This window comes from Tamandua tetradactyla, chromosome 3 (genome assembly GCF_023851605.1).
Source record: "Tamandua tetradactyla isolate mTamTet1 chromosome 3, mTamTet1.pri, whole genome shotgun sequence".
Lineage (NCBI taxonomy): Eukaryota > Metazoa > Chordata > Mammalia > Pilosa > Myrmecophagidae > Tamandua > Tamandua tetradactyla.
In genome coordinates this window covers 105185401-105211447 of record NC_135329.1, presented here as the reverse complement: position 1 = coordinate 105211447, position 26047 = coordinate 105185401, and the positions used below count along the sequence as shown (strand labels likewise).

At 36.1% G+C, this 26047-nt stretch overlaps 1 protein-coding gene across 13 annotated transcripts in view; it reads right to left on the bottom strand.

Moving 5' to 3' along the window:
- Positions 1–26047, bottom strand: part of R3HDM1 (R3H domain containing 1) — a 157989-nt gene that overhangs the window by 72232 nt on the left and 59710 nt on the right. For 11 of the 13 annotated variants that reach the window (XM_077153646.1, XM_077153652.1, XM_077153653.1 and 8 more), the window contains 2 exons: positions 22599–22700; positions 20300–20590 (listed from right to left, as the gene is read on the bottom strand). In XM_077153646.1, the coding sequence (XP_077009761.1) occupies positions 20300–20590; positions 22599–22700 (393 nt within the window). The remainder of the gene's footprint in view (positions 1–20299; positions 20591–22598; positions 22701–26047) is intronic. The other 2 variants (XM_077153649.1, XM_077153657.1) reach the window with 1 other exon arrangement.

Sequence of the window (26047 nt, the reverse complement as noted above, 5' to 3'; positions counted from 1 at the left end):
TAGAGCAGACACATTAAGTCCAGAGTAGTGATTATTATTTCTGGATTTTGAGAGGCTATTTTATATACATAACCTGATATTTAAAGATAAGAATGAAGTCGAACAGGTTGGTGTTAAAGTAATTCAAAACACAGGGGTAAGGAAGACAGGGCCTATATTTTAGAAACACACATACTCTTTGAGCCCAATGGAAGACAGATTTATTTGATTTGGAACTGAAATTTTCTGTAGTGCATATCTAATTCAACCTATTTGTATAGGTTATTTGAACAAGTGAAACACAGAATAAGAAAGAGGTCCTTTAATCCTGTATAGATTATTGTAATGCCTGGAAACATCCTAGAGTATAGTAAGCAGACAGTCAAAAAGTATTGGCAAAGGCCCCTGACAGAAGGTAGAAAGAATATGGAACTATTAAACCTTACCATCAGGGAATTCCCGGATACTGTGTCAAACTTCAGGGATACCCCAAATCAAAAAGCCATGCCCTCAATCATGAGGCTTACTCATGTGAAGCTTATGTAGGTAGCAGAGAAGCTTAGACTACTTATAGGTGTGCTTTAAGAGTAACTTCTAGAGGATCACTGTTGTTGCTCACATGTGGCCTCAGTCTCTCTAAGCCCGATTCTGTAAGTGAAATTATTGCCCTCCCTCCTGTGCATGACATACAGGGGTGAAAATCTCCCTGGTGACGTGGGAGATGACTCCCAGAGATGAATCCAGCTCTGGCACTTTGGGATCAACAATTCCACCCTGACCAAAAAGGGGAAAAGAAGTGTAATTAATAAAGTATCAGTGGCAGAGAGAGTTCAAACAGTCGCGAGGCTACTCTGGAGACTGTTCTTAAGCAAGCTTCAGGTAGACCTTGCTAACCTATCACAACCTGCTAACCTCCAATCACGACCATTACAGCCAATCCTAAAGAACACCTAGGGCAATATACAAGATTCCACAAGGCTTCCAGGCACTAGAGTGACCTTCCAGAAACCTACAACCTCCAGATGGGTTCCTGATCCAGAGAAGTCCTGAAACCTAGCCCAGCCTCTCCAGAACATCAGATAGTTCATCTCCCTACCCTGTATTAGTGACCGACCCTGTCAATATAAAAAATTTAGAACTGCTATAGGCCAAAAGACCCTAAAGAGAGGTATGGAAAGATCAAAGGTGATGGTGGAATTATACATAGAAGATAGGATTTATCAAATCAATATGAATTCAGAATCATTAAACTGACATCTGTTTTAGTCTCCTGTATTTTAGAGCAGCTAGAAGTAAAACCCTAAAATTGTGAAATTGTAACCCATGTCAAAGTCTGAAATATGTTCTACAACTAACTGTGGTGCTGTGCTTGGAAATTTATAGTTCTTTTGCATATGTTATTGTTCACAAAAAACAGAAGGAAGAAAAAGTTGATTGTGATGATAAAAACGTATTTAAGCCCTGTACCCTCCTATATTCTGGAGCAGCTAGAAGGAAAAATCTGAGAGGATCGTATGGTAGCCTATGATAAACTCTGGGATCTGTCCTATAACCACTTTTTGAAGAGTGCTTTGAAAACTATTGCTTTTTTATTTCTTTGCTTTGTATATATGTTGTACTATACAATAAAAAAAGCTAAAAAATAATCAAGACAATATCTTAAACATCTTTGATATTTAATGCCAATCATAATGCCAATGAGACAATAAATTTTTTTGGAATGTTAAAATAAACAACAACAACAAAAAACCAAACGTAATTACACGCTGTACATAAAAGACACACTTTATAAAAGCTGGAAAAAGACATACCATTTAAGTGCTACTTAAAAGAATACTGAAGTCAGTATATTAATATTATATAGATTTCAAGACAGGAAATAATACTGAAGATAAAGAGGAATATTACACAATTATATTAACCAATATATCAAGAAGATATGATAATTATAAATGTTTATGTGCATAACAGCCTTAAAAGACTGTAAAAACTGACATAACAGAGAGGGTAAATGGACAAATCCACTATCATTTACTGCTAGGACAAGTGGAAAAAGAAAAGATGTCTTTTTCCTAGGGTTGATGTAACAAAATACCACAAAACGGATGGCTTAAAACAATAGAAATTATCTTATAGTTCTGGAGGAAAGAAGTTTGAAAACAACAATCTGCCTTCTGGTCTCCCAAAATTCATGTCCTTCCTATCTGCAAAATACATTCGCCTCACTCCAATATCCCAAACTCTTCACTATTCTAACATCAACTCTAAAGCTAAGATCTTATCTAAATCAGTAACAGGTACGGTCCACCTCTAGGCATAATTCCTCTTCATCTGGATCTGTGAAACCTACAGGACAAGGTACCTTTTACAAAGCACAACGGCAGGACAGACATTCCCATTTCAAAAGAGAGAAACTGAAAGGAAAAAAGAGGTCACAGGTATTAAACCCAGAGGGGCAAATTCCAATCAATTTTAAGGCCTGAGAGTAATCTTCTGTACTTGATACTCTGCTTTTGGAGCCTGCAGGGGCTGTAATGGCTTTTCTCTCTCCAAACACCAGGGTGGTAGCTCTGCCCCTTTAGCCTGAGGAGGTCTCTTAGCCATAGGCTTCTGAATACATAACTTTGCCTTTGGAGCCAATCTGTTTTCATTTCTTCCTCTGAATTTATGGCGTTTCAATCATCAGACAAGAGGGTCCTCTACAGATCTTTACTGAATATACATATCTCTATTGCGGGCTTTTGCTGAGATGGCTGAATGGATCTGAGCCACAAGCCTAATAGCAAACATTTGCCAAGTCACACCCTTGCCCTGTTTCCAGAACCCATTATTTGGATTGGCTGAGAATTTTCCAAATGATCATTTGCTGGTTTGTTCCTGCTTAAAAATCAATTCCTCAGTTTATCTTTCCTCTCATATTTTATTATAAGCAGTAAAGAGAAACCAGGAGTATGTGTGTAAAGATTTATCAATCAATCAATCAATCAATCAATCAATCAATCAATATATATATATATATAAAAGGAGAGAGAGAGAAAGAGAAACTAGGCAAATCTTCCACATTTTGCTTGGAAATATTCTCAACTAAATATCCAAGTTCATCATTTATAAGTTCTGCCTTCCACCTGATATCAGAACACAATTCTGTTAAGTTCTCTGCTACTTGATGGCAAGGATTACATTTCTTCCATCTTCTAACAACACATTTATCATTTCCTTCTAGAGTTTCATGAGAAGCACTAACATTCATATTTTATATTACTTTTCAAGGTAATCTAGGCTTCTTCTACTAAGCATCTCAAAAATTCTTCAGCCTCTACCCATTACCCGATTCCAGAACTATTTCCACATTTTTAGGTGTTTGTTAGAGGAGAACCCCACTTACTGTTATTTCCTAAGACTACTATAACAAAATACTACAAAATGGTGACTTAAAACAATAGAAATGTACTGTTTCACAGTTCTGGAGGCTTAAAGTCCAAAATTAAGGTTCAGAAAGGCTATTCACCCTCTGAAAAATGCGTGGAAGAATCTGTTTGATGCCTCTCTCCTGGCTTCTGATGGTGGCCATTAATTTTTTTACTTCAATCTTGGCTTGTTGTCACATGGCATTCTTCCCCTGTGTATGTCTACCTGTGTCCAATTCTCCTTTTCTAATAAGGACATCCTAATACTGGAAGAGGGCCCACCCTAACTTAGTTTGGGGTCATTTAACTGATTACATCTTCAAAGATCTATTTCCAAATAAAATCACATTCATAAGACTAGAGGTTAGGACGTGGACAGGTTATTTTGGGGAACAGAATTCAACCCATAACAATGTAGAAGATGCGAAGGACACCATCAACCACTTGGATTCAACTAACATATAGAATACTAAATCCAAAAACAACAGAATACAAATTTTAGTAGAACATTCCCTAAGGAAAGACCACATGCTGGGTAATAAACAAGACTCAACAGGTTCTAAAACACTGAAATCGTAGTTCTCCAATGACACAAACTAAAATATGAATAGTAAAGACATGGTATCTAGAACTCCCCCAGATATTTGGAAATTAAACAGCACATTTCTAAATAAGCCACGAGTAAAAGAAAGAAGTCACAAAAAATTAGATAAAAGTTTGAATTTAATGTTTATGAAAACATAACATATCCAACTTTGTGACAGTAGTTAAAGTGGTACCTAGAGGGAAATTCTGAGCACAAAAGACTAAAATCAGTGACCCAAATGTCTACCTTAAGAAGCTAGAAACAAAGGAGCAAAATAAAGTTAAACAAAAAATAATAATGATAAAAGCATAAGTCACTGAAACAGAAAATGATAATCGAGAAAATAAATGAAACTATAAGGTGGTTCTCCAAAAAGATCAATAAAATCAATCAAGTTCTGCCTGAACTGATAAAGGAAACAAAGAGAGAAGCAAAAGATTAACAGTATCAGGAATTAAAAAGTGGATACCACTACATATCAGGTCATCAAAAGTTTAATAAGGAGATATTAATAACTTTATGCCAATAAATTCAACAGCTTAGATGAAATGGATAAATACTTTGAAAGACACAAATTGCCAAATCTGATATGAAAGAAAAAAGGAATAGAAGTAACCCTGTCTATTAAGGACATTGAATTTGAATTTGTAATTTAAAAACCTTCACTCCAACCCCCTCTACCCCTCACCAAAAAAACACAAAAACACAAAAAACTCCAGGCAGGTTAACTGAACACTATAAATACATGGAACCTTGAACAGGGCATGAGATTTTGTAGGTTTGTCCATTGTGATGCCCCAATAAATCCCAGAGTGATTTGAACAGTGAATAAAGAAGTATTTGCAAAGCCCCCTTAGAGGAATGGTGAGAAAGGGGGAAAATTCAACTTCCCCATTTGGAGAAGGCCTGATATTCTCACAAGCAGTGGGGACAACCAAACCAATAGGGTGAGCCCTCAATCTTGGGGTTTATTCATATGAAACTTGTCCCTGCAAAGAATAGGCTAAGCCTAATTAAAATTAGGCCTAAGAGTCACCCACAGAGAACCGCCTTAGTTGCTCAGATGTGACCTATCCCTCTCTCAGCCAACACAACAAGCAAACTCACTGCCCCAAACCCTCCATGTGGGACATGACTCCCAGGGGTATAAACCAACCTGATAACAAGCTGAGACTCAGCATCAAGGAATTGAGAAAACCTTCTTGGCCAAAAGGGAGAAGAGAGAAATGAGACAAAATAAAGTGTCAGTGGCTGAAAGACTTCAAACAGAGTTGAGAGGTTACCATGGAAGCTATTTTTACACATTATATAGTACTCCCTTTTTGGTTTAAGGCTGTGTTCCAGTAGCCATGTTTCTTAAAGATGATTGTATAATGATAATAGCTTTCGCAATGTGATAGATACCAAAACCAGACACAACATATTCAAATTTGTGACAGCAGCTAAAGCGGTACCCAGAGGGAAATTAAAATCAATGACCCATATGTCTACATATAGACAATTACAAACTATAGGCCAGATTCTTACATGAACACAGATGCAAAAATCCTAAAGAAAATAAAGGCAAATCAAACTCAGAAATATGTAAGAAAGTTGCTACTATATATTAGGATCATATGGGGTCAGCTCCAGGAAAACAACCTTAGTTTACTATTCAAAAGGCAGTGAATGAAATACATTCAATTAAAAGAACAAAGGAGAAAAATCACATGATCACCTCCACAGGTGCAGAAAAACATTTCACAAAATTCAACATTCATTCACAGTAAAGACTGCAAAGTAGGAATAGGTCATGGATGAAAAACCTACGCTACCATCACACTTAACAATGAAAGACTGAGTGCTTTCCCCTTAAAAGGCAAGAAAGTCAAGTTTCAAAACTTCTGTTAAATATTGTACTGGATATCATGGCTAGTGAAAAAAGGCAAGAAAAAGAAAGAGTATACAGATTGGAAAGAATAATGAACGTAGAAATGACCTTACATGTACAAAATCCTAGGCAGTCTGCAAAAAACTACAGGAATTAATTCATGAATTTGCAATGTTCATAGGATACAAGATCAATATATAAAAATCAATGTTATTTTTACATACTATGAACAAAAACAAAATGAAATTAAAAAATATTTTCCTATGGAATGGCATAAAACCATGAAACACTTTGGAATAAATTTAAGAAATTCATGGAACACCTGTAAAATGGAAACTAAAATACATTGTTGAGAAAAATTAAGGAAGATCTAAATAATTGGAAAAAGATAATATATTTCGGCATGGGCAGAGTTAATATCATAAAAAATGCTAATTCTCTGCCCAAACTGACCTACAGATGCAGTGCAATCCCAATCAAAAGCCCAAAAGGCTTATTTTTTTGTGGAAAGCAAAAGACTGAAAGGCTAAATCTAAAATTTGTGGAAAATGCAAAAGCACTAGAATTGAGCAAACAATTTTGAAAAAAAAAAAAGAGAAAGTTGGAGAACTTATACTGCTTGAATTCAAAACTTACTATAAGACTATGGTAATCAAGACAATGTGGTAGTGATATATGAATAAATATATAGATGAATGTAACAGAAGAGAGTACGAAAAACATGAATATGTTTTTCATATTCATTTTTTTTTCTTTCTATTTCTTCTTTTCTTTCTTTCTTTTATTTTTGCATGGGCAGGCACCGGGAATTGAACCTGGGTCTCTTGCATAGCAGACGATAATTTTGCCTGTTCAGCCATGGTCGCACTGCCCTATCAATTCATTTTTGAGAAAGTTCTTTTCCTTAACAAAGGAGACAAAGTAGTTAAATAGAGAAAGGACTATCCCTCTCCCCAACCCACTGCTGTCCCACAAGAAATGAGCCTGGACTAGCTAGATAGCTATGTAGGAAAAAATGAACCTTGATTCTCATCTCATACAACACATGAATTTCTAAAAGAAAAAAACTGAAATCATCTTTGCAGCCTTGTGTTAGAAATTATTTCAGTTAGGGTACAAAAAGCACCAGCCACATAGGAAAAAAAATGTGATTAATTGGAGTTCAAAAGACATCCTTAAGGGTGTGTCCCTTCCTTTGGCAAGTCCATGTTAACCTCTTTAACGTGTAGTTTCTCCTTTTAATAAACCTCTTTTTAATAAACTTTACTACTTATTCCCACCGGCCCTCTCTTCTCTAAATTCTTTTAGTTTCAAACCTGAATCAGGACTCAGCTGGCACCACTGCTAGCAGAGCACCGGTTACATATTCTGGTGAGCCCACCAGGAGTGATTTCAAAAGATCCCAGGAGAACAGCATCTTCCATGTAAGATACCAGCCCTCAAGACCTGTGTTTCTGTTTGCAGTAAACCACAAAGCAGAAATTCTTCTCCAACAAAAAGAAACTTAAAAGAAGCAAGAGTACATATAAGCAAGACCTGCCCATCTGTGACGTATTTGGAACAGCTCAATTTGGATAATTACTAAAGATGGCATTCTGGGCACCAGAACTCCTGATTCAACTGCACACCAGCACACAGGACGGCTTTCCATACCCAAGTGTGAACTGGACATCATTAAATGACAAAATAAATGAACAGAAAACCAAACATACTTGCCTTCCCCCAAATGCTATTTTATTCTCATTTCTCAATACTGCAAGCTATAAACCTGTACCTCAGGGACTTATGTGGGAAAGGTGGTGGAAAGATTTTAAGAGTGGTGGGATGGGATAAATTGTAACATAATATTTTTGCATTTTCCAATATTCCCCAATCCTTCCAATACTGTCAGCAATTATGCATATTGTTACATACTCTCTCACTCTATCAAATATCAAAAATTTATCTGTCAACCTCCCTTTAAGAATAAAGCGACTGAACTTTTTTAGCTGGGGACTGAAGTAGGATAAAATAGGACAACTGTAAGTCCCTGGTTTTCCTATTCAGCTCTGAAAGAGTTAACAGGCAATTTGAAGTCCTGTGTTTTTCATGTAGCTCCAAAGGAACTAATATAGAGCTGCAAACTTCCTTGAACAAAAATTTCCTTAAAGTCCCCTAACCTCCCCAAACCACTGAATCCTCCCCAAACCATAAAAGCTTGTAAAATTCTGGGCCTAAAGCAAACTCATAGTAATAGGAAGCACAGAGTCATAAAGATTGTTAACCATTTGCCCAAGACAAATTTTAGGTATGTGACAATAAACCAAGAATTCTGCTAGCTATCTCCTCCTAGAGCAAAGAAGACTCCTAGTATTCAAAGGTTACTACGGAAACCTGCCACCAACAAAACTTTCCTATAAAACAAGCTGGCCCACTCCACTCAGTGCATCTCTAACCTCTTTAACACGTACTTTGTCCTTTTTAATAAACTTTACTACTTATTCCAAAAAAAAAGACACCATAAGAAAATGCATGATCAAGCTACAGATGGAAATAAAATAGATGCAATACACATATTTGTTAAAAAAAACTTGCATCTAGAATGCATAACAAACTCTTTACAAATCAGTAGCGAGGTAAACAATGCAGTAAAAAAATACAGAGATTTGAAAAGACACTTCATAAAAGAAGATACATGAACGACCTAAAAGTACATGAAAACATTCTCACAGTCATTAAGGGAATGATATGGGATGTGACTAAAACACCTATTAGAATGGCTAAGATGTAAAAGACTGACAATATCAACTGTTGACAAAGATGTAAAGCAACTGCAACCTTCAAACACCTCTGGTGAGAATACAAGGTGCTGAAGCCACTTTTATTTTTAATTTTTATTAATAAAATTAATCAACATACAATGTGAACATTCTTAATGTATGAACATTCCATATTTGGTGTGTAATCAATGGCTCACAATATCATCACATAGTTATATATTCATCATCATGATCATTTTTCAGAACATTTACATCACTCCAGAAAAAGAAATAAAAAGAAAAAAGAAAAAACTCATACATACCATACTCCTTTCTCCTCCCTCTCAGTGACCCCTAGTATTTTCTTGTATTCAATTTATTTTAACATTTGTTCCCCTATTATTTATTTATTTTTAATCCATATTTTTTACTCATCTGGACATATCATAGATAAAAGGAGCATTAGAACAAGGTTTTCACAGTCATACAGTCACATTGCAAAATCCGTATTATATGATCATCTTAAAGAAAAATGGCTACTGGAACACAGCTCTACAGTTTCAGGCATTTCTCTCTAGCCTCTTTAATACACCTTAAACTTTGTTAAACAGGGGTTATCTATATAATGAGTAAAAATAACCTCCAGGATAACCTCTTGACTCTACCTGGAATCTCTCAGCCACTGACACTTTGTCTCATTTCTCTCTTCTCCCTTTCAGTTGAGAAGGTTTTCTCAATCCCTTGATGCTGATGCTCAGCTCATTCTAGGAATTCTGTCCCACATTGCCAGGGACATTTACACCCCGGGAGTCATATCCCACATAGAGAAGGAGAGGGTGGTGAGTTTGCTTGCCCTGTTGGCTGAGAGGCCACATCTGAGCAATAAAAGAGGTTCTGGGGATGACTTTTAGGCCCATTTTAAAAAACATTAATGTATTTGTTTATTTATTAAACATAACAACATACAAACACAAACATCCATACCGTATGATCATTCCATTTTTTAAAAAAAATTTTTATTACTTAAACCAATCAACATACAATATGAACATTCTTTTATCACATAGTTGTATATTCATCATCATGATCATTTCTTAGAACATTTGCATTGATTCAGAAAAATAAAAAGAAAACAGAAAAAAATTCATACATACCATACCCCTTACCCCTCCCTTTCATTGATCACTAGCATTTCAATCCACTAAATTTATTTTAATATTTGTTCCCCTTATTATTTATTTATTTTTAATCCATATGTTTTACTCATCTGTCCATAAGGTAAATAAAAGAATCATCAGACATAAGGTTTTCACAATCACACAGTCACACTGTGAAAGCTATATCATTATATAATCATCTTCAAGAAACATGGCTATTGGAACACAGCTCTACATTTTCAGGCAGTTCCCTCCAGCTTCTCCGTTATACCTTAACTAAAAAGGCGAAATCTGTTTAATGCATAAGAATAACCTCCAGGAAAACCTCTCGACTCTGTAATCTCTCAGCCATTGACACTTTATTTTGTCTCATTTCTCTCTTTCCCCTTTTGGTTGAGAAGGCTTTCTCAATCCCTTGGTGCTGAGTCCCAGCTCATTCTAGGATTTCTTTCCCATGTTGCCAGGAAGGTCCACAGCCCTGGGAGTCATGCCCTACATAGAGAGGGGGAGGGCAATGAGTTTGCTTGTTGTGTTGGCTGAGAGAGAGAGGCCACATCTGAGCAACAAAAGAGGTTCTCTTAGGGGTGACTCTTAGGCCTAATTTTAAGTAGGCTTAGCCTATCCTTTGCATGGTTAAGTTTCATATGGACAAACTCCAACTTTGAGGGCCCAGACTATTGCTTTGGTTGTCCCCAGTGCTTGTGAGAATATCAAGAATTCTCCACTTGGAGAAGTTGAATTTTACCCCTTTCTCGCCACCCCCCCAAGGGGACTTTGCAAATACTTCTTCAGTCATTATTCAAATCATTCTGGACAAACCTACAAAATCTCATGCCCTACTCAAGGTTCCATGTACTTATGGTGTTCAATTAAGATGTTCACATAAGTTATATTAGGAAATGCACTAGTCAAAATATAAATTTTGTACAAAATAAACATTTTTTGCTTTAGTCTCACACATAAATTAAAGTTTTAAAATACTAATTACCATCTATTTTCATCACCCTGCATTATTGACATTCCTTTGTTCTTCTTCATACAAAAAAATTTTTAAATTTGTACATTTAGTCACTATCTATACTCTAGGCATTCCTAGATTATACCATCTCAGTCTTTATCGTATCTCTTTCCTTCTGATTTCATTTGTGTCCCCAGGACTCCTCCCTCTATCATTCTTAGGCCTAATTTTAAGTAGGCTTAGCCTATCCTTTGCAGGGATAAGTTTCATATGAAGAAACCCCAAGTTTGAGAGTTCATCCTATTGATTTTGTTGTCTTCACTGCTTGTGAGAATATCAGGCCTTTTCCAAATGGGGAAGTTGAATTTTCCCTCTTTCATACCATTCCACCAAGGGGACTTTGAAAATACTTTTTTATTCACTGTTCAAATCACTCTGGGATTTATTGGGGCATCACTCTGGACAAATCTATAAATTCTCATTCCCTATTCAAGGTTTCATGTACTTATTGTGTTCAATTAAACTGCCCATATAAGTTATATGAGAAAATGCATACTAGTCACAATATAAATTTTGTACCAAATAATCATTTTTTGTTTTAGTGTCTGTGCTGGTTTGAAAGGATATATGTTCCCTAGAAAAGCCATGTTTTAATCTAAATCCCATTTCGTAAAGGCAGAACAATCCCTATTCAATACTATATGTTTGAATCTGTAATGAGATAATCTTCCTGGAGATGTAACTTAATCAAGAGTGGTTGTTAAGACTTCCTGGAAGATGGCGGCTTAGTAAGACGCGCGGATCTTAGTTTCTTCTCCAGGACACCTACTAGGGGAGTAGAAACGATACAGAAAGCGCCCAAAGCCACAACAGAGATAAAAAAGACAGCGTACCCCATCCTGGAACGGCTGGCTGGCTGAGAGAAGCAGCTCGGGTGAGATCGCCGAGGCGCGCGGGCCTTACCGGGCGGGGTGGCAAGCGGCCGGAGTTACTCCCTTCCCCCTTCCCGGGCCGGCTGGGAGAATTGGAGAGGTGGTCCCCTGAAACAAAGACGGCTGGCGCCCATACCACGCGCAGCCCCCGGACCAACTGAGAGAATTGGATCGGAAACCCCCAGGCCGCGGAGAACGGTGACGGGTGGGGGAGGCCCCTTCCAAACCCCTGACTCCTGGGGAACGTGCACTCTCTCGGGCGGGCCGCTGCCGCTGGCACCCTCCCGCCACGCTTGTTGCCCAGGGCCGACTAGGAAATTCGGACGGGCTCTTTCCCTGGCTGCGGCGACCAGCAACCCTCCCTGCGTTCGGACCCCGGGCCGGCTCAAGCCGCTTCGGCTAGCGAACCCCCAGGACGGCGAGAGTTTTCCAAAGTTTAAGGTCCCACAGCACCTTTTACTGGTGGGACCCGCAGACAAACGTGTGCCACGAGCGCCACCTACTGGGCAGGATAAGAAAAACAGAACCCAGAGATTTCACAGAAAAATATTACAACCTTGCTGGGTCCAACACCAAGAGAAATCTGAATAAATGCCCAGACGCCAGCAGCAGAAGATAACTGTCCACGCTCAAAAGATTGAGAATATGGCTCAGTCAAAGGAACAAACCAATAGCTCAAATGAGACACAAGAGCTGAGACAACTAATGCTGAATATACGAACAGAAATGGAAAACCTCTTCAAAAATGAAATCGATAAATTGAGGGAGGACATGAAGAGGACATGGGCTGAACATAAAGAAGAAATAGAAAAACTGAAAAAACAAATCGCAGAACTTATGGAAGTGAAGGATAAAGTAGCAAACATAGAAAAAATAATGGATAGCTACAATGATAGATTTAAAGAGACAGAAGATAGAATTAGTGATTTGGAGGATGGAACATCTGAATTCCAAAAAGAAACAGAAACTATCGGGAAAAGAATGGAAAAATTTGAACAGGGTATCAGGGAACTCAAGGACAATATGAACCGCACAAATATACGTGTTGTGGGTGCCCCAGAAGGAGAAGAGAAGGGAAAAGGAGGAGAAAAACTAATGGAAGAAATTATCACTGAAAATTTCCCAACTCTTATGAAAGACCTAAAATTACAGATCCAAGAAGTGCAACGCACCCCAAAGAGATTAGACCCAAATAGGCGTTCTCCAAGACACTTACTAGTTAGAATGTCAGAGGTCAAAGAGAAAGAGAAGATCTTGAAAGCAGCAAGAGAAAAACAATCCATTACATACAAGGGAAACCCAATAAGATTTTGTGTAGATTTCTCAGCAGAAACCATGGAAGCTAGAAGACAGTGGGATGATATATTTAAAATACTAAAAGAGAAAAACTGCCAACCAAGACTCCTATATCCAGCAAAATTATCCTTCAAAAATGAGGGAGAAATTAAAACATTCTCAGACAAAAAGTCACTGAAAGAATTTGTGACCAAGAGACCAGCTCTGCAAGAAATACTAAAGGGAGCACTAGAGTCAGATACAAAAAGACAGAAGAGAGAGATATGGAAAAGAGTGTAGAAAGAAGGAAAATCAGATATGATATATATAATACAAAAGGCAAAATGTTAGAGGAAAATATTATCCAAATAGTAATAACACTAAATGTCAATGGACTGAATTCCCCAATCAAAAGACATAGATTGGCAGAATGGATTAAAAAACAGGATCCTTCGATATGCTGTCTACAGGAAACACATCTTAGACCCAAAGATAAACATAGGTTGAAAGTGAAAGGTTGGGAAAAGATATTTCATGCAAATAACAACCAGAAAAGAGCAGGAGTGGCTATACTAATATCCAACAAATTAGACTTCAAATGTAAAACAGTTAAAAGAGACAAAGAAGGACACTATATACTAATAAAAGGAACAATTAAACAAGAAGACATAACAATCATAAATATTTACGCACCGAATCAGAATGCCCCAAAATACGTGAGGAATATACTGCAAACACTGAAAAGGGAAATAGACTCATATACCATAATAGTTGGAGACTTCAACTCACCACTCTCATCAAGGGACAGAACATCTAGACAGAGGATCAACAAAGAAATAGAGAATCTGAATATTACTATAAATGAACTAGACTTAATAGACATTTATAGGACATTACATCCCACAACAGCAGGATACACCTTTTTCTCAAGTGCTCATGGATCATTCTCAAAGATAGACCATATGCTGGGTCACAAAGCAAGTCTTAACAAATTTAAAAAGATTGAAATCTTACACAACACTTTCTCGGACCATAAAGGAATGATGTTGGAAATCAATAATAGGCAGAGTGCCAGAAAATTCACAAATACGTGGAGGCTCAACAACACACTCCTAAACAACGACTGGGTCAAAGAAGAAATTGCAAGAGAAATTAGCAAATACCTCGAGGCGAATGAAAATGAAAACACAACATATCAAAACTTATGGGACGCAGCAAAGGCAGTGCTAAGAGGGAAATTTATTGCTCTAAATGCCTATATCAGAAAAGAAGAAAAGGCAAAAATTCAGGAATTAACTATCCATTTGGAAGAACTGGAGAAAGAACAGCAAGCTAACCCCAAAGCAAGCAAAAGGAAAGAAATAACAAAGATTAGAGCACAAATAAATGAAATTGAAAACATGAAAACAATAGAGAATATCAATAAGGCCAGAAGTTGGTTCTATGAGAAAATCAATAAGATTGATGGGCCCTTAGCAAGATTGACAAAAAGAAGAAGAGAGAGGATGCAAATAAATAAGATCAGAAATGGAAGAGGAGACATAACTACTGACCTCACAGAAATAAAGGAGGTAATAACAGGATACTATGAACAACTTTACGCTAATAAATACAACAATTTAGAGGAAATGGACGGGTTCCTGGAAAGACATGAACAACCAACTTTGACTCAAGAAGACATAGATGACCTCAACAAACCAATCACAAGTAAAGAAATTGAATTAGTCATTCAAAAGCTTCCTAAAAAGAAAAGTCCAGGACCAGATGGCTTCACATGTGAATTCTACCAAACGTTCCAGAAAGAATTAGTACCAACTCTCTTCAAACTCTTCAAAAAAATCGAAGTGGAGGGAAAACTACCTAATTCATTCTATGAAGCCAACATCACCCTCATACCAAAACCAGGCAAAGATATTACAAAAAAAGAAAACTACAGACCAATCTCTCTAATGAATACAGATGCAAAAATCCTCAATAAAATTCTAGCAAATCGTATCCAACAACACATTAAAAGAATTATACATCATGACCAAGTAGGATTCATCCCAGGTATGCAAGGATGGTTCAACATAAGAAAATCAATTAATGTAATACACCATATCAACAAATCAAAGCAGAAAAATCACATGATCATCTCAATTGATGCAGAGAAGGCATTCGACAAGATTCAACATCCTTTCCTGTTGAAAACACTTCAAAAGATAGGAATACAAGGGAACTTCCTTAAAATGATAGAGGGAATATATGAAAAACCCACAGCTAATATCATCCTCAATGGGGAAAAATTGAAAACTTTCCCCCTAAGATCAGGAACAAGACAAGGATGTCCACTATCACCACTATTATTCAACATTGTGTTGGAGGTTCTAGCCAGAGCAATTAGACAAGAAAAAGAAATACAAGGCATCAAAATTGGAAAGGAAGAAGTAAAACTATCACTGTTTGCAGACCATATGATACTATACGTCGAAAACCCGGAAAAATCCACAACAAAAGTACTAGAGCTAATAAATGAGTACAGCAAAGTAGCAGGTTACAAGATCAACATTCAAAAATCTGTAGCATTTCTATACACTAGTAATGAACAAGCAGAGGGGGAAATCAAGAAACGAATCCCATTTACAATTGCAACTAAAAGAATAAAATACCTAGGAATAAATTTAACTAAAGAGACAAAAAACCTATATAAAGAAAACTACAAAAAACTGCTAAAAGAAATCACAGAAGACCTAAATAGATGGAAGGGCATACCGTGTTCATGGATTGGAAGACTAAATATAGTTAAGATGTCAATTCTACGTAAATTGATTTACAGATTCAATGCAATACCAATCAAAATCCCAACAACTTATTTTTCAGAAATAGAAAAACCAATAAGCAAATTTATCTGGAAGGGCAGGGTGCCCCGAATTGCTAAAAACATCTTGAGGAAAAAAAACGAAGCTGGAGGTCTCGCGCTGCCTGACTTTAAGGCATATTATGAAGCCACAGTGGTCAAAACAGCATGGTATTGGCATAAAGATAGATATATCGACCAATGGAAGCGAATAGAGTGCTCAGATATAGACCCTCTCATCTATGGACATTTGATCTTTGATAAGGCAGTCAAGCCAACTCACCTGGGACAGAGCAGTCTCTTCAATAAATGGTGCCTAGAGAACTGGATATCCATATGCAAAAGAATGAAAGAAGACCCATCTCTCACACCCTATACAAAAGTTAACTCAAAATGGATCAAAGATCTAAACATTAGGTCTAAGACCATAAAACAGTTAGAGGAAAATGTTGGGAGATATCTTATGGATCTTACAACTGGAGGCGGTTTTATGGACCTTAAACCTAAAGCAAGAGCACTGAAGAAGGAAATAAATAAATGGGAACTCCTCAAAATTAAACACTTTTGTGCATCAAAGAACTTCATCAAGAAAGTAGAAAGACAGCCTTCACAATGGGAGACAATATTTGGAAATGATATATCAGATAAAGGTCTAGTATCCAGAATTTATAAAGAGATTGTTCATCTCAACAACAAAAAGACAGCCAACCCAATTACAAAATGGGAAAAAGACTTGAACAGACACCTCTCAGAAGAGGAAATACGGATGGCCAAGAGGCACAGGAAGAGATGCTCAATGTCCCTGGCCATTAGAGAAATGCAAATCAAAACCACAATGAGATATCATCTCACACCCACCAGAATGGCCATTATCAACAAAACAGAAAATGACAAGTGCTGGAGAGGATGCGGAGAAAGAGGCACACTTATCCACTGTTGGTGGGAATGTCAAAGGGTGCAACCACTGTGGAAGGCAGTTTGGCGGTTCCTCAAAAAGCTGAATATAGAATTGCCATACGACCCAGCAATACCATTGCTAGGTATCTACTCAAAGGACTTAAGGGCAAAGACACAAACGGACATTTGCACACCAATGTTTATAGCAGCGTTATTTACAATTGCAAAGAGATGGAAACAGCCAAAATCTCCATCAACAGAAGAGTGGCTAAACAAACTGTGGTATATACATACGATGGAATATTATGCAGCTTTAAGACAAGATAAACTTATGAAGCATGTAATAACATGGATGGACCTAGAGAATATTATGCTGAGTGAATCCAGCCAAAAACTAAAGGACAAATACTGTATGGTCCCACTGATGTGAACGGACATTCGAGAATAAACTTGAAATATGTCATTGGTAACAGAGTTCAGCAGGAGTTAGAAACAGGGTAAGACAATGGGTAATTGAAGCTGAAGGGATACAGACTGTGCAACAGGACTAGATACAAAAACTCAAAAATGGACAGCACAATAATACCTAATTGTAAAGTAATCATGTTAAAACACTGAATGAAGCTGCATCTGAGCTATAGGTTTTTGTTTTGTTTTGTGTTGTTTTGTTTTGATTTTACTATTATTACTTTTATTTTTTTCTCTATATTAACATTCTATATCTTTTTCGGTTATGTTGCTAGTTCTTCTAAACCAATGCAAATGTACTAAGAAATGATGATCATGCATCTATGTGATGATGTTAAGAATTAATGATTGCATGTGTAGAATGGTATGATCTCTAAATGTTGGGTTAATTTCTTTTTTTCCGTTAATTAAAAAAAAAAAAAAAAGAGAAGGGATAATTGGAGATGAAGGGATACAGACTGTACAACGGGACTGAATATAAAAACTCAGAAATGGACAGCACAATACTACCCAATTGTAATGCAATTATGTTAAAACGCTGAATGAAGCTGCATGTGAGGTATAGGTTTTTTGTTTTTGTTTTTTTTGTTTTTTTTCTTTCTATTATTGTTTTAATTCTTATTCTGTTGTCTTTTTATTTCTTTTTCTAAATCGATGCAAATGTACTAAGAAATGATGAATATGCAACTATGTGATGTTATTAAGAATTACTGATTGTACATGTAGATTGGAATGATTTCTAATTGTTTTGTTAATTCTTTTTTTAATTAATAAAAAAATTAAAAAAAAAAAAAAAAGAGTGGTTGTTAAACTGGATTGAGAGAAATGTGTCTCCACCCATTTGGGTGGGTCTTGATTAGTTTTTGAAGTCCTGTAAAAGAGGAAATATTTTGGAGAATGAGAGATCTGAGAGAAAGCAGAGCAGAATGACATAGCCATGTGAAGTAGAGTCCACTGGCCAGCGACCTTTGGAAATGAAGAAGGAAAATGCCTCCTGGGAAGCTTCATGAAACAGGAAGCCAGGAGAGAAAGGTAGCCTATGACGCTGTGCTCGCCATGTGCCCTTCCAGCTGAGAGAGGAACCTTGACTGTGTTCACCATGTGCCTTTCCAGATGAGAGAGAAACTCTGAACTTCATCAGCCTTCTCGAATCAAGGTATCTTTCCCTGGATGCTTTAGATTGGACATTTGTATAGACTTGTTTTAACTGGGACATTTTCTCAGCCTTAGAAGTGTAAACTAGCAACTTATTAACTTCCCCTTTTGAAAAGCCATTCCAATTCTAGTATATTGCATTCAGGCAGCTAGCAAACTAGAACAGTCTCACACATAAATTAAAGCTTTCAAATATGAATTACCATCTGTTTTCAACACCTTGCAATACTGACTTTCCTTTGTTTTTCCTCATGCAAAAACATTTTTTAATTTGTACATTCAGTCACTATCATTGCACACTCTAGGCATTCCTAGATTATACCATCTCAGTCTTTATCGTCTATCTTTCCTTCTGAATTCATTTGTGCCCCCAGCCCTCTTCCTTGTATCAGTCTCACATTCAGTGAAGCCACTTTTTTTTTACATGGGCAGGCACCGGGAGTCGAACCCGGGTCCTCGGGCATGGCAGGCAAGCATTCTTACCTGCTGAGCCACTGTGGCCCTGAAGCCACTTTTTAAAACACTTTGGCAGTTTCCTATAAAGTTAAATATAAATTCACCATCTGACCCAGCAAACTCACTCAGGGGTATTTAACCAAGAGAAAAGAAGTCATACGTCTATAAAAAAACTTGTACTCAAATGTTCATAGAACTTCCTATTTGCAGTAGTAAAAAACTGTCAACAAACTGACTGCCCTACAAGAAGCCAGACACAAATGAGCACGTACTATAGGATTCCATTTATATGAAATGTTTTTCAATTTAAACTTTTATTTTATTTTTAATTTTCATCTTTTTCCATTTATATAAAACTTTATAAAATGCAAAGAGTGACAGAAAGCAGAGCAATAGTTGCCTGGGGCCTGGGGTATTGGCAGCAAAGGAACACAAAGGAGCCTTTTACTTTTTTAAAATAAATCACTGTAGTAATGTAACACAAAATTTTACATTTTAACCATTTTTAAGCATACAATTCAGTGGTATTAATTATTATATTTACAATGTTGTGCTATCACCATCATCCATTACCAACACTTTTTCATAACCCTAACAGAAATTCTGTACCAATTAAGCACTAACTCTCTATTTCCTATCCCACCCCAGTCCTTGGTAACTTATATTATAGTTTCTAAGTCTATGAATTTTTTTATTATAGAGTTTTCATGTAAGTGGAATTGTGCAATATTTGTCCTTTTGTGTCTGGGTTATTTTATTTAACATAATTATTTTAAGGTTATTCCATGTTGTAGTATATATCACATTGTAGTATGTACCAAACTGCATTCCTTTTTATGGCTGAACAATATTCTATAGTATACATATACATTTTGTTTATTTACCTCTTGATAAACAGAGTTGTTTCTGCCTTTTGGTAATTGCTAATAATGCTTCTATGAATACTGATGTACCAGGATCTGTCCAAATCCCTGCTTCCAATTCTTTCGGGTGTATACTTGGGAGGAGAATTGCCAGGTTATATGGTAATTCTATGTTTAATTTTTTGAGGAACTGCCAAACAGTTTTCCCCTAAGGGAGCTTTTGAGCATGATAAAAATGTTGTATTATTTTTATTGGATGGTGGTAACATAAATGTATATATCTGCCAAAATTTCATTGAAATTCATTTTCAAATGGGTACATTTTATTATAAGTAAATTTTATCTCTCACACACACACATCCTATAGGAATAGTATGAATAACCCTCCAATTTTTCTATTTCTTCTTGAAATGTATCATTTTATTTTCATAGCATTTTTACCTTCTCTACTTTGTCTCCCTTAAGCTAATTACAAACAAACCAACCAACCCTCACTGAAGAGTCAGAATTAGAAGGTCACATGGTTTAATCACCAACTGAAGCATTTACCTGTGATATGGCTGTCTAGTGTGTGCCTGAAAATCTCTAAGGAGGGAAGATAACTACATATTCTGCTTATATACTCAAAAATTTTGTGAATTTAAAAAGAAGCTTTCTGAAATTAAAACCAATTTCAAATGAGAGGCTCCCTGACGAGAGAAAGGATGAAAAAAGTGATGTACCTGTGGTGAGGGCTGCTGAATATATCCCTGCTGCTGGAGCACAGACTGGCTGACGGGATGACTGGAGGCAGGATAGCCAGCAGTAGGGACTGGCTGCCCGGGTGGGAGGGGAGGAGGAGGAGGTGGCGGCGGTGGAGGATGTGGTGGTGGGGCTGCTGCCATGATATACCCAGACTGCTGTGGGGGCTGAAGAACAACAGTGGACTGGAACATGGTGGCATGTGGGTCAGAACCATCAGCAGACGGCTGGCGGGCAAGGGTCATGTGGCTAAACTGAGATCCAAGGTTGTCCTGTTAAAAAAGGGAAATGGCAGAAATCAGTAAGCCTTCTAAACATCGGCCAAACAATCAAAGAGAAATACTTCATATATTTTAGAATGAATTACAGTTATTTACAACAGACATACTTTAATAAAAGAATGATTCAAGAAAAGAAAAACTGCATGGCAAGAAAGCAGGAATATTACATGTTGTCATTACAAATTATTATTTAACTATATCTAATGAAAATGTTTATCATGCAGAAATGAACACGGTATTAAAAAAATTTCACAATAAAAAAATAAAGACATTTATTTAAGATTAAAGGCACATTATGACTTCAGGATGTGGAAGTAAAACTGACCATTTTTATATTATACAGTTAATATTTTCGGAAAGGACTTCAAAGGGCAGGTGATAAACTAGGTAAGTCACTACACTTTACTTTAAATCCTTCCTTCCTAGAAGAGACATATTTATGAATCTTTGTATCCCCTCTATCATATTTAACAAACAAAATTACTTGCAAAAATTAAACAAAATATACAAAATCTACCTACCCCTGTCCTCTCTCCCCAAAATAATCTAGCAATAAAGGTTATTACTCCCTAATGTTTTTCATTCTGTTCCTGGTGTCAAATTTTAGACAAATGTAATCCAAATGACAGATTCCTACAGCTCTTGCCACTTGGTCAGCAGCCAATGGTGTCCAACCAAGATGGGGATTACGATTTACATGCCATCTGACAAATGTTTCTGACTCAACAGCATAAGGATGACTGCACTTAGCAGCACTTCTTGGTCTAGAAAAATTACTAAAATGATAATAAGGGATTAAAATGGAATTCCTCTGCTCCCAAGGAGCTACAGATGGCAATATATATATATACACCACCTTTTGTTAAGGGGCCAACTTTGAAAAAAAGTGACTTACAAAATTGGGGCAATTAAGCTGTCAGATTAAAGTTGAATTCTGCTATTTCCATCATTTACTGATTTATGCTAAGTAAATTAAGGTTATGGAGAAGATAAGAGATTGAAAAGGCAGAGGGGGACCTAATTTAATGATGAAAATATATGGCTTCACTCTTCCCAAATGGTCCCTCTGATATATTCTAGCACCCAAAGCCTGATTTGATAAATGGTTTTAAAGGAAAAACAAATCTACTAGCAATAATTATAAGCCAAGGATGGTGAAGAAGGTTGCCCTCAGCTCAAAACAATGTATCTAAAAGTGTCAAGATTTTAAGATATAGTTTGTAATCTGATATAGAAAGTAATTTCAAAATGTGAGGGCCATCTACTCTGAATAATAACAGCATCACTAGGAAAAACATGTAGACTTTTAAGGAGATTCATTTGAAGGGCAAGTAACATTTCTGAATACCTACTTGTGCTAGGCATCATGCAGGAGGTACTTTACATTGTTGTTTCACATGCTTATTAACTGTAGAGGTCAAATAGCTAATACATGGCAGTGGTGAGTTTGAGATCTTAGTGAGAGGTATAATTTGGGGGCATTCTATGTATTAAAGGAGGTATATACACACAGATTAAATATCTAGAGATCTTCTTTGGAAATAGACCTCAGAGGAAGTCCTATGCAGTTGTAACCTCCAATTCCCTACCAGTACCTGGTACTGAATATACTAGACCAAGGTATTGGTGAAAGAACAAAAAGCTTAATTCCAGATGAAAGGTGCCAAGCCAGGACTGTACAGAACCTATATATTCTTGTTAAGAAAAGTTCTTAATACATCTTAGGGCTGGAGTAGTCAAACTGAAGATTATTTCATTACAAAAAAGCAGGAAAAGGTTAGGGTTCAAACGATTACTACAATAATCCAATGTGACAAACATTTCATGGAGCAGAATAAATTAATTGAATTCAAGTACATATTAGAAATACTTTTAGGTACCTATGTATCCCTAACTTTAAAAGGTCACACAAAAAATCATATTACATAATCACATTTATGAGCATTCATCAGACATTTGCCCACAGAAACAATGCAGGAGGTGAATAGAGATATAGTACCACGGCGTATTGCTGGGTGGGTGAGACTGGCAGGAGCGGGGATGGGTAAGGGGCTGTAGAGTACTGAACAGGCTGTGAAGAGGACTGCAGAGGCCGAACAGGCTAAAGAATAACAGGTTGGCAAACAATGTTAATGTTAGAATAAAATGAGAATTGCATAAAATGGAAAGTTATACTTTTTTTTGGCAACAGGTTAAACCACATTTATAAAGTCATATTAAATATAACAATATAGGAAACAACAAAAACAATACTAAATGAAGAAACTCTACAAAGTAAAACTCATGAGAACATATCCATGTCTAAATTTATTACATAATTAGAGGGATAATGTTTTCTTTGCAAAAAAAAAATATTTCTTTATTATAGATTAATTGAAACAGGGAATTTAGGCTTTTCAAATTTCATTATCTAACCAAGATGCCTGGGTTAACTAAGTAAAAGTAAAACTACTTATCCTTACTTCTTGGTTTTACAGTTTAGTTATATAATACTAAACAATAAAAGTAGTTCATTCATTCTTACGGCAAGAAGGCAATAACAGCTTATACAATATCTATGCCAGTTACCTTATTCGCTTGATAAAGCACAACTAATACTCTTTTGGGACCAAAGGTCCTAAATTTTAGCAATTTTATAATAAAAATGTACTGTGGGTACCATTAAGAATAACAGTCTAAAGAATATCACACAAATACATAAAGCATCCATGAGCACACACATGCAAACATGAACACATCTCTTTTATATAAGGAAAATGAACACATTTACCTTGCAATAACATTTTTATTATGACATATATGTTAGAAGCTGAGAAATCAGTTACTTGAAATTTTTGGTTACTACTGAAATACTCCAACATTTCAGGAAAAAAATTATGTTTCCTAGAGCACTAAAAAACCATGTGTCTTTAAAAAACGAAAAATGTGTTAAATCATTTCTACATTTTGGGGAATGGGGCTAATCATCTATAGGCTAATGTTGGCATAAGATTTAATTTTCCATTCTCACATTTATATAGTTTGTTACAAAGAGGTAATATATACTTTGGCTTAAAGACCACAGTAATCTACTTTACAGCAGGCAATCAGACTCAGGAGTATTGAATGATTTAAGACAGCCAGATAAGCAAAGAGAAGAGGAACCCAGGTAATCTTATCTGACAAAACCTCTTTTGGTTAAAACGTATATTCATGAATTTTCTTATAGACAGTATCTCCAAAAAGAACACTTTAAAAATGCAAAATAAACTCACTGAACGCCTGCTCAGGGAATAATTTAAATAAGGAAAGATCCTTATGAAAATAAGATGGATAATGATGAGATGTACTTCTACCGCAAAATCAACACAATGGTTTCTCAAAAATGAAAAGCTTAGATTAGCTTAGAATCCAGCAAAAACTAGAATTAAAGTAAAAGCTAAAAAATAAAAGCTGAATAATCTGTGGGGTAGCCTCTGGTTCCTCACAAACCTCTAAAAGAGAAACAAGATAGCTTCCTAAGGGATGACAGCATGTGTCACAAATGAAGTACAGTAGCTTTAGTACCTATAAGTACAGCCTATTGGATATGTTAAGTCAGAAAACCATTAAGACAACTGTCTTCCAAACAACCTCACCTACTATTTAAGTGTCAGATGAAACAAAAGTGTTAGCCTGCTGGGGGATAAAAGAAATGAGTACTATTAGCATTGAGGGTACGAATTAATGTATCTCAGAGAGTGTCAAATAGTAACGAGAAACTATGGGCTAGAAGACTCACTGATCAAAGTGAGATTCTGACACCACTTAGAAAAGAAAAACTCTTAGCACATCCTTTACCTACCTCAACTTGACTTGCCTCAAAACATAGCCTATCTGACAGCTTTGTAAATCATAGCATTATTTATTTTGTTTGGTTATTTGAAATTTCATGAATGAATCACCTCAAAGTGTGAAAAAGATGGTTACTGAGCATTATTTGTTCACTAGAATTATCTCAAAGACTTAAAACTATGCCAGAAAAATCAGTCATGGAATTTGATGCATACCCCAAGACTTCAAACTATAGTTAATAAAGACATATGTTTTCAAACTAACCTGTCTACACTTTCATTTAGAATTGTTTGTTATAACTAAATCAGACGAAGTTATTTCAATCAGTTCTACATCTTGGGGAATGTAAAATATACACCCATGAATCAGTCCTTGGGACTTTTAAAAGTTGCCAGGCTATCATCATTTCCACCAAAATAAATAAAAATGAAACCAAATGAATATTAGTCCAACAAAGCTCCTGGTCAAATAAATAAACAAACAAATACAAAGCAATACAAAGACAATTATATGATAGCAGAAAATTAGAAGGAAAACTTTTTAGGAACAAGTTGAATGAAGCCATGGCTGAGGAGGCCAAGGAGGGTCTTTTATGTAGTGTAAGGTGTACCTGAAAGTATGCAATCAAATGGTGTTGTGAAGGGGATAAGTGACTCTTTGGAAATAGTTTTAGGCACTCTTCTCTATAAATATGACCTCATTTGCATTGTCTTTGAAGTATATCAAAAACCTTTAAGTCTGGGTATGGGTTAGCATTTCACAATTTCAGGTTTTTCCTTCTAGCTGTTCCAAAACACTAGAGGAAGTGTTCTTTAATTACTTGTTAAATTGTACTTTGAAAATTATTGCTTTTTCTTTTTTTTTGTATATATGCTATATTTCACAATAAAAACATTAAAATATGAAAATAAAAAAACACAAACTTTTAAGTCTTTCTACTTTAAATAAACAATCTTTCCTTGTAATAGGGGTCTTAAATGTGAGAGAGATAATTCTTTTCATGATTTTTACAATATATGACAACTTTACTAAACTGCTCATAAGTCCTTCACTTATTATATAACACAGATAATATACTTGTGAACAAAACTAATGAAATTTCTCCAGTTCAAGTCTATTGCTATACACCTTTGATAAGAAATTACTGTGCATGTCCTCACCAGTAGAATATTTAGATAGTCTTCTGGAAAAAAAGCAGTATATCAATAGTACTAACCTGTTTTTGATATATTATTATATACGCTTTCAAAGTTAGAATGAAAGTAAAAGAATTTTTACTTTTACTCAGGTTATAAGCACATTTTTCAAGGATGGATAACAGATACCCTGGGAAAATGTACATGTAAAACTCTAAATGTTTACACAAATTCAAGATGTTATTAAGAGTATTCCTGGGAATTCTAACTCTCACCCTTTTTATTTTTCATAGGGTAGGTGGGGTGGAGAGCATCTGGCAGAACATGAACAATCCACTTCAGTTTCTTCTAACTGCTAATTTGCTGAATCTTAAAACAACTCACTCTGCTTACTGGGGTGGGGTGGGGGGGGTGGGGGTGGGGGTGGTAATGAACAATCTTAGTTCTACTTTTATCCCTCCTCTCCTCTATTTCTTGCTATTGCGAAATAGGTTACAAT